This window comes from Saprolegnia diclina (genome assembly GCF_000281045.1).
Source record: "Saprolegnia diclina VS20 unplaced genomic scaffold supercont1.143, whole genome shotgun sequence".
NCBI classification, from domain to species: domain Eukaryota; phylum Oomycota; class Saprolegniomycetes; order Saprolegniales; family Saprolegniaceae; genus Saprolegnia; species Saprolegnia diclina.
The window spans coordinates 25,255-38,867 of NW_008246210.1; the positions used below are offsets into that span (position 1 = coordinate 25,255).

The 13,613-nt window shown below is 56.4% G+C and overlaps 6 protein-coding genes across 6 annotated transcripts; 3 read left to right on the forward strand and 3 right to left on the reverse strand.

Annotated features, from left to right (window-relative positions):
• Positions 1–612: 612 nt before the first annotated feature.
• On the reverse strand, positions 613–2,052 carry SDRG_16649 (hypothetical protein; the record flags this gene model as incomplete). Its single annotated transcript, XM_008622865.1, has 1 exon — positions 613–2,052. The coding sequence occupies one exon, from the start codon at positions 2,050–2,052 to the stop codon at positions 613–615; it is 1,440 nt and encodes a 479-aa protein (XP_008621087.1).
• An 858-nt stretch (positions 2,053–2,910) lies between these two features.
• SDRG_16650 (hypothetical protein) lies at positions 2,911–3,898 on the forward strand (the record flags this gene model as incomplete). The annotated part of the gene is made up of 2 exons (XM_008622866.1): positions 2,911–3,548; positions 3,598–3,898. The coding sequence occupies 2 exons, from the start codon at positions 2,911–2,913 to the stop codon at positions 3,896–3,898; spliced, it is 939 nt and encodes a 312-aa protein (XP_008621088.1).
• A 135-nt stretch (positions 3,899–4,033) lies between these two features.
• On the reverse strand, positions 4,034–7,435 carry SDRG_16651 (hypothetical protein; the record flags this gene model as incomplete). The annotated part of the gene is made up of 14 exons (XM_008622867.1): positions 4,034–4,450; positions 4,506–4,775; positions 4,820–4,962; positions 5,007–5,170; positions 5,242–5,381; positions 5,430–5,715; positions 5,764–5,857; positions 5,908–5,957; positions 6,013–6,224; positions 6,270–6,464; positions 6,514–6,727; positions 6,780–6,969; positions 7,015–7,174; positions 7,220–7,435. The coding sequence occupies 14 exons, from the start codon at positions 7,433–7,435 to the stop codon at positions 4,115–4,117; spliced, it is 2,670 nt and encodes an 889-aa protein (XP_008621089.1). The 3' UTR covers positions 4,034–4,114.
• Positions 7,436–8,790: 1,355 nt separating this feature from the next.
• On the forward strand, positions 8,791–10,056 carry SDRG_16652 (hypothetical protein). Its single transcript, XM_008622868.1, has one exon. The coding sequence runs from the start codon at positions 8,920–8,922 to the stop codon at positions 9,892–9,894; it is 975 nt and encodes a 324-aa protein (XP_008621090.1). The 5' UTR covers positions 8,791–8,919; the 3' UTR covers positions 9,895–10,056.
• Positions 10,057–10,830: 774 nt separating this feature from the next.
• Positions 10,831–11,595, forward strand: SDRG_16653 (hypothetical protein). Its single transcript, XM_008622869.1, has one exon. It carries the CDS (start codon positions 10,871–10,873, stop codon positions 11,495–11,497), a length of 627 nt encoding a protein of 208 aa, XP_008621091.1. The 5' UTR covers positions 10,831–10,870; the 3' UTR covers positions 11,498–11,595.
• SDRG_16654 (hypothetical protein) lies at positions 11,552–12,631 on the reverse strand. Its single transcript, XM_008622870.1, has one exon. It carries the CDS (start codon positions 12,555–12,557, stop codon positions 11,838–11,840), a length of 720 nt encoding a protein of 239 aa, XP_008621092.1. The 5' UTR covers positions 12,558–12,631; the 3' UTR covers positions 11,552–11,837.
• Between the last annotated feature and the right edge of the window lie 982 nt (positions 12,632–13,613).

Here is a 13,613-nt window from a genome sequence, read left to right on the forward strand (position 1 = left end):
TTGGCAACATCAACGAGCAGTTCTTCAAGTGCCGCGGTGACACGTACTAAGCGGGACTAGTAGGTGTTGTCAGCGTGTGACACATGTATATTGTCGTAGTGTATATCTGCAGTGATGGCGATCGAAGGCATCATGGTAACAGTAGCGTCCACTGCGATCGAAGCAGCGGCTCAAGTGAATAGCAGATTTGGTTATATTGGTTCTATGTGTTGTGCTACAAGTCATGGCGTCTGAAGTCGAGAAATGCTCTTTGAAGTAGACACGTGTTCGCGTAGAATTCAAGCTTGGCAAACGAGCTAAATTACGTTGCTTACGACGTAAGAATGTCTTGAATATACTCTACAAGTGTGCTCATACTTGGAGGCAAAGGACCTTACAAACTCACAAACCCTAACCCACGTCGACCTTCGAGGTCTTGTGCGAGATGTGGCAGGATAGACCAACCCAGTTACCGCATCCTTCGTCGTCAAGTATCTATATAGTCTCTTCATCAGCTCCACTAATCGTTTTTCGACTTGCCAGCAGCTGCCACTGTCACCTAGTTGGACCTTGTTGTAGTTGAAAAACAGTTATACGATACGCGACGACGATTTTTACGGTAGACGACCGTGTTTACAAGCCATATTTCTCTTGGACCGGGTGAGTCTTGGAGTGGTAGACGATTTCGTGGCCCTGCTTGCTCCAAATGAGCGCCGGGGGCCAGGTCGACGAGTCAAAGATGTGGGCGTTGGGCGCGGCTTCGGCGAGCGTTCGAAAATGCGGTAAAATTTGCGTCGCGGCGCCTTCGACGATCTCGCGGGGAACGTTCCGCCCGTAGCCGCGGCTTCGCGCCTCAACGCGGTCGAGCGCCATCTCGATTGGCACGTCGACGCACATGACGTGGATCTCGTAGCTCGGGTCAAGACTGTCGAGCAAGCTCCGGTATGTATCGAGGGACCTTCCAGACCCGTGCAAGATGATGTTCATGCGCTCGTGCATGGCGTGCGCGAGGTTGGAGTTCAAAATGAACTTGGCTTCCTCTTGGCAGTGGCTGTACCGGACGTGCGGGTCCATCGAGAGGCCCGGCGGCGGCGCTTCGGCAAAGTTGCCGAGGCCAATGTTGAGCATCGCTTGGTAAAATTCCGGTAAAAGCGCCGTAATATCGTCCACGTCAAAATTGACAAAGTCGTTGAGCACGATGCGGCCCGTTTGGTCGAGTTCCGAGAGAATTGACGTTTTGCCAGAGCCTGGAATGCCCAAGAGCAAAATGAACTTGGGACTCGCGAGCTTGGACGGCAAGTGCGGGTGAAAGTACAGCTGGGCTGCGATCCGCGCGTGAAGACGCTGTCGCTCCTTCGAGTACGTATGCGGCCCCGACGAAGACGACGATGTGCCATTCGGCTCAAGCGGGTGCTCGACCACCGGCTTGGCGACGAGCGTCGACTGTGTGTAAATGTCGAGAAAGCACGGGCCGCTGGTTTGGCACTCGAGAACGGTCGTGCCCAGCACCTCAAGTTCGTGCAGAAATGAGTTGAGGAGGTGCGGCGCGTTGACGACGTGGACGAGCGTGTTGTGCGCGTCTTTCGCACTCGGCGCGGTCGTCAACGGCGTCAGCAGCGACGGTTCGTTCTTCATCACGATCGAGCCGTTGTAGGCTTCGATGAGCTTGTGCACCGGCGACAGCGCGGCCTCGGGGATCGACAGGCGGAAGAGCGCTTGGCTCTGCACGAGGCAGGCGTCGTCGAGCAGCAGCTGCTGGGCGGTCGTGACGTGGAAGAAGGGCACCGAGACGATGCGCTGGAGGTTGCGCAGAATGCGGTTGGCCTTGTGCGCCGACAGAATCGCCGAGATGTTCATGCGCGAGAGCTCGGGCACGTGCGTCGGCCGCGCTGTGAGCGACGTAATGTTGGCGTCGTGCCGAGCAAACGCGGTCGCCACTTGGCCCAAGACGCCCGCCCGGTTGATGACGAGGAGTGAGAAATACCGCTCTTCCTCCTTGGACGCCGATGGCAGCGCGCAGAAACCGCGGACGAACGACGCGAGGTGTCGCCCGAAAGCGCTCCGTCGCTGCATGAGCTGCCTTTTTATAAAGGTGGGTGCCAATCAGATAGCATTTGAGAGGTCCTGCGAGAATACATACTTCAAGACGCTGCTTGGACCGCTCAGCAAAATACATTTAGTGGAATGGACGTGGCGTGTGGCGTAGCAGACGCGGGTGCATCACCAACATCACTGGCTCCCTCGCGGGAGATGCATGCACCTGGAGACTTGTGGTCGCTGGCATTGACGGCTGGTACGCGCTAGGTCTATTGCCAGTGGTCGTGCGAGCGACGGTCGCGCCATACTCAGTACAACAAGTGCCAGGATACTGCTTAATGACTCGAGAACTAGACGTGCGAATATGCGCGTTGACAAAGGTAGGTAGACATGGATAGGATTCGAGTTTGCCCTTGCCAGCAACCGTGTGGCCGAAATTGACGTTGAAGTTGCGGTCCAGGGTCTGGTTATCCGGATAATGTGGGGTGGTGCCCTTTCTATAGATCGCCACCGCTCTCTGCCACGTCAGCGCTTTCGTAGCGCTCAACCTGCGCTGCTCTTTGGTGCTGCATTTGCTGCGAGTTAGCACCAACTGCCGTTCGGTGCAGAGATACCCTATTTTCACAAGCCCCAAGACCTCAAACGCTGCCAATGATACTAGTATTGTCTAGCCAAGGTGCAATGGTGCCGTTCAGCCCACTTCTGCGTCGCGCCAGAGGTCTTGAATCGCCCTAGTGCAAAGTAATAGAGAGTACATCGCCACCATCGCGCGGCCTCGCGTCCCGACAGGGGCGGTAGGATGGACTTTTGCTCGATCGACTGGCTCCTTGCGTTTGATTATCCGGATCCGCCGGATATTTCAACTGGCTGCATCATTTTGGATTCCAAGACGCAATGAGCCGCCGAGGACCGCCGCCGCAGACGCCCGCGGGCCTCCCCGAGATCCAGCAGATGATGCAAGCCATGATGGGACGTGTGCAAGTGGGCGGTGATGGCGGCGCTTTGGGCTCGGACGACGAGTCGGACGAAGACTTCGACGAGGACGACGACGAGGACGACTACGACGACGACTACGACGACGACTACGCCCCGCTCAAGCCCACGCGGCGGACGCCCGCCTCCGAAGCGCGTCTCGAGCTGCGCCAGTCGCAGATGTTTGTGCCTCGGCGCTGCGAAGTCGTCGGCTGCGACCGTCTCGATGTCAAGCACTGCGCCAAGTGCCGGTGCGTGTTCTACTGCGGCCGCGACCACCAGCTCCAAGACTGGCCACGCCACAAGATCGACTGCAAGCACATTGCGTCTCTGGGCCTCTCGGGCATCCCGTACAACGAGGCCGACGAGCTAACCAAGTACCCGATTGGGTGCTTCCCCGTCGAGACGACGGACCTCGAGACGTGCTTCATCTGCGGGGCCGGCGAGAATGAAGTCAACTTGGGCGTCACCCAGTGCTGCGGGCTCACGGTCTGTGACAACGAGCACGAGTACCAGATGATGAGCTACAGCCGCACCCACTGCATGCGGTCCCACAACCGGTACGCGTCCCGATATGACCACCAACGATCATCAATGCGACTGCCGTAGGTACACGACGTGTGGCTCGCACGCCAACGAAGGCCACAGGCACAACGACTGGCGCACGTGCCCGCACGTCGACTGCGCGAAGCAGCGCGAGTGCCCGGACGACGAACGTGGCGGCGGCGGCGGCCGCAGCTGGTACAGCACCAACGGCTTCAACTCGACGCCGATGCTCGGGTCGTCGATCCCCAAGGGCAGCATGATCACAGGCAAGTGTGCGACCTGCCCGCGCCGCCTCTTGGACGGCTGGGAAGGCGTGACCATGTCCCGCGCCGGCACGCAGTGCACGCGCTGCGTCGCCCACTAATTCGCCACGACACTCGTGGACAGGTTCTGTCGGCGTGCGGTTGCGGGTTCGAATCCCGCAACGTCACGAATTTTGCGCATTTTCCGTGACGTTTGAATATATGAAATGCATCCGCATTGTGGTTGCGGGGCAGATTGGGGCATACAGGAGACTAGTATATATATTACACGTTGGCAGATGCTTCGTCGAACGCGACCGCGCTAGCGCTGTATACAGTCACTCGATCTGCAGCACCAACTCGTGCTCAATGACGCGGAGGTAGCTGAGCATTTGGCGGCTCAAGATCTGGACCGTCTCGACGTCCATATCAAAGAGCGTTTTGTAGCCAATCTGGTCCAAAATGTCGTGGCCGACGCTGCTCTGGAGGACGTCGCCAGAGGCGAAGACGACTTCCAGCTGCAGCGCCATCCCGAGGCGGTGCATGGCAAAGAGGCCAACAACATGTGTGATGATGCCCGACGTCTCGCACCGGAGTCGCTTGGCTTGCCGAAACATGCGCTGGCGCACGTCAATGCGCACAGCGTTCGTGTGGCCCAAGGTAATGTGGTTGACCTACCACATGTGGTATCACTTCCAGATGTTTTGCTATTCACATGTGGAACTGTACCATGTGTTTGGCAATCGCGCCTTTCTGCGCTGCCGTGCAGAGCGCGAGCACTGGGAGGTTACTAAAGCTCCACTCGCTGTACTGCAGCCCAATGCAGAGACACAGGTGCCAGCGCGAGACGTAGCATTCGACATACAAGACGCCCTGGTCTTCAAAGAACGCAAAGTGCGCCATTCCGAGCTTGACGCGCTTCGCCACGTAGTAGTGCAGCGTGGGCTTGGCATACCGCAAGGGTCGAAGGAGGTCCTCGGCGCTGTTGCAATCGCTACACTAGACAAAAAAAGGTGGTGTGTTGCGCGTTTCGAAGCGGGTACCTTTTGGTAGAGCTGCCCAAAGTACACATTCGGTGTCCCCAGAACGAGCGACCGCGCGTCAATGTTGAGGTTCCGAAATGGGTGAACTTCGCGCGGGTTGGGCAGCACACGGCCACGCTGGACAATGAGATGCATGACCAGTCCTACAGACAAGCTGTGTCTTTTCTGTGTTTGCATCGGGAAAAACCTTCGATGAGCCGGTCAATGTCGCCGACGGTGATAAAGTACGACCGCGTAAGGAGCCCGAGAGTCTTGAGCTCGTCTGTCTCGAGGGTGCACTCGACGGCCGTCGGGTGGCTTGCCGAGGACGGTTCGTAGAGCACCAGTGAGATCTGAGTCTTGGTGAGCAACCTACAACAACACGTAAGTAAATGGCTAGTACTTAAGATTGCAGATTGAAGACTCGATGAGGAGCTACGTACACGAGGACAACAGCATTGGTCGTCTCGTGAAAGTGCACGCGCCGGCAAAAGAGGCGTGGGTGGTAGCTGTCGTTGTTGTTGGCGGACGACCCGGACACGTTGAGACTCGACTTGCGCGACTGGAGCTTGAGGTTCTCGAGCTTCAGCACGATGAATACCACCGTATTCGTTCAAGTGGGTCGAAGTACCGTGGTGAGAGCGGTGTTTTTGCGCAGATGGGACTGGATTTTGATCGCAGCCTTGCGCTCCATCCGCAGGCGCTTGACGGTGCGGACGGCCAAGAAGCGGCGAATGAAGCGCTGGATCGCGAGAATCGCCGCCTGCCGTCGCTGCTCGTCGTGCTGCTTGAGGAGCTCCTTGCGTTGTTTTTGCTCGACTTTTTGGAGCCGTTTGATGTTGGTAAGCGCTGCCTCGCGTTCGTAGTCGTCTTGGGTTTTCTGGAGCATTTCGTGGCGCTGCTCGAGCTCTTTTGTTCTACGTCCAATATTGTCATTCAATGTGTCGTCTCAAATTCGAACAAACTTGATCGCGTGGGCTTGGCGAAAGCTCTTTTGTGCAATGCGCCGGCGTTGCAGCGCTTGTAATTTGACGATGCCTTGTTCTTCGTGGGCGCCAACTAGAGACATTTGACTCTCAAGTTGGCAAGATGACAGTGACAAGGTGTACAATGGGGTACAAAGTGCACATTCGAGACGACAAGCGGTTTTTGGCTCAAACTGTCCAAGGCATGTATCAACCAAAAGTATCAAGATGGAAAATGACGAAATGTACCTGATACTATAGCGCCGGGGGCGGCCGTCGCCCGAATTGGGGGGCGGTAACTGCGCTTGGAGCGCTCGACGCCGCGCCTCTCGCAGCACCTCGACCTTGCGCACACTCCATACCGTGCGCACCCAGCACTGCAGTTGAACGACACGCTCGTGCATCTCAAGTGCGTGCACCAGCGTCTTTTGCTGGAGCCGCAGATGACGCTTGCGGCGTTTCTAGGGGCAAAACTCCAGATACATACGACGTGTGAGTGCGCGCACCTGAAACTCGAGGTCCGAAAACCGGTCGAGAACGTCGTAGCGACTGCGTTCAAGGATCGTTTGCACAGTGCCCGGGTCCAACGCCGCGTTCGGTGTCGTCTCAAACACAGTGTCGTCAACGGATGCGGGCGTCTCGAGCGCGAGTCGAAGCACGTCGCGGGCGTGGCGTTTCCGGATTTTGGAGCTCATGGGAGACTAGATCGAATGCTGTTGTGACGCCACGACGCGCGAACTTGCAAATCACCTTGATGATAGCAGTTTGCATCCGCAGGCTCTGGGAGCTAAAGTTGCCAAAGCTCGCGTACGACAAGTTCCATGGCTTTTCTTTTGTCGGTGGTTGGCTCCCCGGACCGAGCTGCGAGAGTGCGTCGCGGAGCGCGTCTGGGCTCTGACACAAATGCGGCGTATTTTGAATCGAGAGCACGAGGATCGTCAAGACGGGGTGGAACCAGTAGGCGCTGAAGCGCCCTTCAGCACTCTTGGCAATGGCTTTGCCTAAAATATATAAACATGTCAATCAAATGATTTCTCAACAGATTCGAGTTGCCATTCGGAGCGACAAAGCAATAGTCGACCATGTCCACCATGAGGAGGTCGTCGATGAGCTTCCGACTCGAGGTTAAGGACGAGTGTTCGTGAAACGGGACGCAGAAAAGAGGCTGGATCGTCGTATACCGGCACATGTAGACCTTGAGGTCCCCTAATGAGCATGGTGAGCTCAGACAAACGATGGTCCAAGGAGGACCGTGCTTGATAATGTCGTTGGTCTGGAACTTGAATTTGGTCGGCGATGTCTCCATCTCGATCGGTGGTGGCAGCTTGGTCGGGTGTCGCTTCTTCTTGAGAAGTTTTGCCGGCGACGCCTTGACGTACGGGCTCTGGGGCGACTCGAGCTTGCACTCGACCTATATTCCACTTAAGTAGGAGCGTGCTCATTTTAGAGCACGCACCGAGGGCGGCGACCGGACGTTGTTGCGCGGCCAGTCGCCAAACGGGCTGTGCAGGACGCCAAGCTTCTTGAGCCGGTCAACTTTTTTGGCGCGCGGTTCGAGGTCCAAAACCAGAGGCGGGAAGAGAACGCGCCGATCGTCGGCCTCAATGTCCTCCGAGTCGGAGAGCGACAGGAGCTCCTCGACGTCGTTGGCGTCGTACTCGAGCCCTTCCATCGCCGTCGTCGAAACTCCTCGGCGACCGTTTTCGCCGCCTGTCTCCGAGGTCCCAAACAGAGTGTGAAACACTGTTTCAGACAGCGTTCGTCGGCAAGGCGTTGTCAACTGCATCAGTCCAGAACCACCTTACCACGTGATGGCTCTCGATAGCAGCAGCACACAGACGGAAAAGTCATCTCGTCGATCCAGCGCCAAAGGAATTTCTGTATCGCTGCGTCCGAGAGAACACTAGCGTTGTGTCGCGTGGTGGCACTGACGGAGAGCTTGGTGTGCTCCGACCGGCCTTTCGAATCAACCGCAACACTGTGTATCCCATGCAGCGGCTAACGATGAGCTAGCCACCGTGATAGCCCCCGCTGTACTAGCTATTCCGTGCGGTGCAGAGGCTGTAGTTACGCTGGCTGCCAACCTCGACTCCAAGAGGCCAATCGACACGAGAATACATGGAACTACAAATCCGAATGGAGTGGCAATTTCCAGCACGTCGACGCGCCAAGACACGGCCGGACAGGACAGCAACCCGACCGCTGGGGTTCAACCTGCGTCGGTGTTGCCCTTGGTCCTACCTGCGACTGACCAAAACGCTGCAGCTGCACGCATCGCAGGATTTCAGTAGTCGTGCAAGCGCCATCCTTGAACCGCCGTCGGAGTCACTCCCAGCCTCTCGCCTTCCACCTCCGATGTTGGTACTTCGTTGTTGCTGACAAGAAGGATCCCGTGCCATTGTTGGGGCTCGTGATCTTTTGTTGAAATGAGTTATTAACATGCAATTATATAGTGAAGATGGTGGACTTCCTAGAGCGCTCGTGAGGTTTGGCCAGTACGTCAAGCTGAGGGCGCATGGTCAGGGCTCGGGATTGAGTTGGGAATGAGGTAGCGAGCACACCAAGGATCGGCGCGTAACTCGTGATCTTTTGTTGGAGCTTGCGTTCGATGTCGTCGCCCTGTATCATCACATTGCGCTTGTCGATCGTTCAGTCCATGGGGTGTGCTCATGATGTGCTGTAGACATGTTTGATGCCAAGTCCGGCCCATTGCGCCTACTAGTACAGTATTGCGTTGACTTACCAACCATAGAACGCTCGCGAGCGTGTCAAGTCCGCCGGCCGTGCGCTGCAGTGCCGTAATCGAATCAGGGCGGCCGCCGTCGGATAGACCGCCTCTTTCTTCGTTTGAGCGATGGGGACAACACTTCGATGAACGAGTTCCTTGAGAAAGCCTCGAGGCAAAGGCGTCGTCGTTGACGCGTGACTCACGATGCGAGCCATCGATGCACTTTGCCTTTCCGCAGCGCTCCACTCTTCACATGGTTACCTTGTCATTTGTATGCTCGTCTCCGATTGGTGGTCCTCGCCTGTCTCGTACGGGCTGCTGCCGCCGTCGGATCGGCCAGTTGGTCCTACTTTCCTCGTGTCTCTTTGCCCGCGAACTTCGCAAGAACCGTCCCTCGAACGTCACTTTTCCATTTGCGAACTTCCCGCATGTTCCAGGCCAGCGACGACGACGCCAATCCCTGCGGCTTTGTCCAAGGTCGTGACGACAACTATGACATGGCGCTGCATATCGGTGCCATCTTTATCATCCTCGCCTTCTCGCTCGTGGGGTCGCTCCTGCCCGTGCTCTCCAAGCACCTCGCGTGTTTGAAGCAAATGGCCACCATCATGTCGTATGTCAATGCGTTTGGCGTCGGCGTTGTCATTGCGACCGCGCTCGTGCACATGCTTCCGCCGGCCAACGACGCACTCAACAACGCGTGCCTCGGTCTCTCGTACCCGGGCTTGGCCAACGTCATTGCGGTCGTAGCCATCCTCTTGCTGCAGTGCCTTCAGACCGAGCTCACGGCGCGGTTTGCCGCCCCAGCGTGCGTCAACAATGACGCCGAAGCACCCACCGCAGACGTCAAGGGCGCCGAGTCGCCGTCGCACCAGTTTCACAGCCACGGCCACATCCTGACTGCGCCGTCGACGGCCGCCAACAGTCGGAAGATTTCCGTCTTGATCTTTGAGCTCGGTGTCGCGATCCACTCGGTCATCATTGGCCTCAACCTCGGTGTCGCGTCTGGCACAACGTTCACGACGCTCCTTACGGCCATTTGCTTTCACCAGTTCTTTGAAGGTGTTGCGGTCGGGTCCTCAGCGCTGCTCGCTTTCGACGAGCTCAAGGCGACGCTTTGGACCGTCCTTGGGTACACGCTGACGACGCCGCTCGGTATTGTAATTGGCATTGGTGTCTCAACGACGTACTCGCCGACGACAGCGACGGCGCTGTGGGTGCAAGGCTGCCTGGATGCGCTCGCGGCTGGCATTTTGATCTACACGGGCATTGTCGAGCTCTTGACGAACCAGTACACCAACAACCACGAGTTCCATGCCAAGTCTAGCAGCAGTCGGCTCTTGACGTACGCATTCGTGGCCGCCGGTGCCTGCGCCATGTCGATTGTCGGCTACTGGACATAAACCGGATCGTCCTTGGCGCGTTCTATCTACTCTACCACATATATATAAGAGGTTGTGTTGTTAAATGTTTCCAGCGTCGACTCCAACACGGCTATAGAACTAGAATGATTTATGATTTAACATGGCGGGGCGAGGGAATCAAAGTGGAAACAAGAGCGCGCGTGAAGTCAAAGTCAAGATGGTCTCTCTTCTAGTCGAAGTACGTGGATTGACCGAGAGGAGCCAGTGCTCCCTCGACAACGGACCCAGCAATCTTGGCAACGAATCGACTAACCGGTTAGTCGATAATACTAACCGTTTTCTGAACCGGCTACTGTAACCGTCAGGATGTTGACGACCTGATGGTCTGGCGAGTTAAGCAAAAATGTCATCGCGCTTGCGATCAGTGAGAATACGACACTAACCCACATAGGGACAAGGTGATCTTAGCAACAGGGCCAAAGAAAATGGCGAGTAAACCTAAATTCTCTCCTCGTGACGGGTTGTTGAAGTGTGAACTGAGTGGCATAGTGGTTGGGGCAGCTTGGCTCGACTAAAAATTGGCATCGATGTATGCGGCAAAGTCGTGCCATTCCACGGTGGACTGGGCGACGACGAACGAACGGCGTATCGCAGCCGAGAATTTGCCGAAAACCAGCTTGTGCATATTGATTCGTGTGATTGTTAACTGGGAAAGATGTATCTTTCGTCGGCTTGGACCTTGGCACAAGTGTTCATCGCATGTGCCGAGTACAGTACATGTACCCCACCAGCCATTTGTGTGAGAATATCAACGTTGAGCTGCTGAAATGGATCGGTTCTGGCTGCACAGCATGAAGTATCCAGTACCGCGAGCCCGTGGCCAACTCCCAAACAGCAAGCTCGGCGCTGATTCGCTCGATATCCCCGAAAGCTACTACTGCAAGCACCCGAGCGTCAATTATTCGACTGGCGCCCAGAGACGCGTGCAGTTGAAAAGAGGAAGCAGACGGCAGAGATGGACGTGGTCCTCGCCTCGAACCCGCTGACGCTGACCTTTGACGACGGCAACGTCTGCATCATGCCCATCTTTGATCTCTCTCAATGTGGTTTTTGCATCGAAGCCCGGTACATTGTCGATGGCGACCACCTCATGGAGCTCGAGACCAGCGACGGCGTTAGCTTTGGCGCCACCGTTCGCCTCGTGCACCGCACCAAGGGCGGTGAGTGCTATTACCTCCGCGGCTGCGCGCTCCAGCGCAAGCTCCGATGGTCGACCCAGCCGACAGCAAAAGCAGCGTTTCGTCTCGTCTCGCTTGAGTGCCGACGCGGCAACCTCCACCAAGACGAGCCCTTTGCGCTCGAGAGCATCTTTTGGCCGCGTTGGTACATTGGCTTTGCACGGGTGTCAACCTTGCGGGGACGTGGCACCCTTATCCTGCGGCGTAAAGCGGCCAATGCCATCCAGCTACGCGCCATGCACCACCACGACAAACCAGCTGCGTACCGGCTTCGAGCTCCGCTGCTGATCGCGGCCAAGTCGTCGCTCGCGGTCACCGAATGCGACGCCGAGGACGATGATGACGACGATTTGTTTGCATCGTTTCAGATTGCAGGGTCGGCACCAGTAGGTGTCTTGGCGTGATGTGTGCGTCATGCGTTGTTGCGCTTGATGTCGCCAACGTTAGTGTAGTGTACTACTTGATATACTCTGTGATTAACTGAAGTTATTTGTGCTATATATTTGTGGTTGCGTGGCAGCATTGAAGTTGGATGGCGAGCCGATTGAGCCGTGTAGCTCTATAGAAGAGGAAGAGTGCCGCCTATAGGTCTGTACAATACTACTGGACTTCTAACATGCGAGGTCATTTTTACGTCAGCTGGGTGTGCCAGAATTGCGTTGCGCAGTGGTGCTCAAAAGAGGTATCGACTTGTAGTTGTTGTCGTTTTTGTTGATATTGGAATGATAAAATGTCTCGTGTGACTCATACACAGCGCTGTGCGACCGGCTGGAAGGGCACTGCAAGCGCTGGACTAGCCATTTGCCGCGCCATGTTGTCTGGCGACTCGAACGCCGCGGGTACTTCGACTGCGATCGCAACCGCGTCTTGAACCACCGCCGTGGATTCGTCGTCTGAGGCAGACAAGTCGACGTCAAAGGCGTCTTCCGAGATGTAGACCGTCGGCGCATCGTTCAATTCGCGCTGTCGGTGGCGCTGCAAAGTGCAATGTCGCAGTGTCGCGTCGACGGCACGCAGCGCGACGGCGTGTTCGGTGCCGCGGCGCAGCCCAAGGACGCCAAGCTCGCGCACGGACGTTGCGGCAAAGAAACTCACGTAGAGCTCGGGCCAGTGGGCGCTTTGAAGAAAAAACGAGCCGTCGGCGTGGACTACGAGCCGAAACACTGTTTTCGAAGAGCTGGATCGGGCCCAGTTGAGCCGATGTTGCACGATCGAGCGCCCCGAGAGGTACCGCTTGGTCGACGACAATGACTCGGACACAATGCAGACGTCGCAACCCGGCGCCAAGTGGCCACGTGCAGTGGCAGCGCGGGCATTTTCAAACCGAACGGCTTCGGCGCCGTCATGGAGAAACCGACTCTCGACGACCGTCGCTCCGTTCGTCCTGTCGTCAAAGAGGACCGTCCCATGCTGCGCGTTTGCGAGCTGCAAGGTGAGCGCGACGGGAAGGCCGGCTTGTAGCATCCCAAATCAGAAATGAACGATGCCAGTTGTACCGGCCAGTGTCGCTGCCGTCGCATTCGAGACAGGCAGTCGGCGGCGGGAGAGTGTACGGTGTGCCATAGACACGAAAATGCCAGCATGCGGTTTGGCCTATGTTGGACACATTGCAACGTTCAACGACACGACGACCAAGCGCAACGGCAATTGATGACGCTCAGACACTGCTGACGAGAAATCTGAGTAGGAATTTGCTATAGGAGCTTATTGGTTCCACTTGAAACGCTTGAAACGTGCGTGAAAATAGTGCTATTCCAACGCTGCGCAATGTCTTAAACTCGGTACCACGCATTGATGACGCCAAATTTCAGCACCCCGCGGACATTCTGGGCAGCAAATATGTATGTACAGTGGGTATTTTGCGTGCGTAGGAAGTCGAAACGACCTTTTCACGAAGGGGCGTGTCTTGCGACCCATCGTGGAGCTAGCATTCTACATCTCGACTGCTACTGAGCAACCCACCTCATCTCACCCGAGGTCTTGGCAGCAATGAAAGGCCATTACCCCTGAGCAAGCTCGCCATGGCGAAAATGTTTGTTCACGCAAGATGGCGCCACGAGGCAGCGACAACAATTTCCGAACTTGAAGTAACGGGGCTTCCGCCGATGGAATAAATCCGACATTGTCTACGAGGCCTGTACCACGGTTCATGGCGCCCTACTCGACACGGCGTGGCAAGAACCTCGCAATTCGCCCGGACTTTGGGTTAGTTGCTCTGTGGGCGATCCACGATTTTTAGGTGGCGCATGCCACCGGCACGATTTCAAAGTCTTGTGCAGTCTCAGGCCAGGGGACGTTATTCCAACCTTGACCCGAACATGGCATTGGCAGTGCTGACAGCTCGCTATACCTGATCTACAAAGCGGTGTCCGAACTTCCTCGTGACGCGGCTCCTAAATGCTCATATAACAGCATGACCACGAATGTAGAAGTTGTCTATATATGATACTCGTATTAGCAGGCGCTAAAGCGTTAGTCGCCGCGGCAGCCAAAATGCTTGTCGTTGATGTCGGCGTAGTG

Excerpts from the sequence above, each read along its gene's own strand:
- SDRG_16652 (XM_008622868.1), top strand. The coding sequence starts at position 8,920 with ATGTTCCAGGCCAGCGACGACGACGCCAATCCCTGCGGCTTTGTCCAA.
- SDRG_16653 (XM_008622869.1), top strand. The coding sequence starts at position 10,871 with ATGGACGTGGTCCTCGCCTCGAACCCGCTGACGCTGACCTTTGACGAC.
- SDRG_16654 (XM_008622870.1), bottom strand. The coding sequence starts at position 12,557 with ATGCTACAAGCCGGCCTTCCCGTCGCGCTCACCTTGCAGCTCGCAAAC.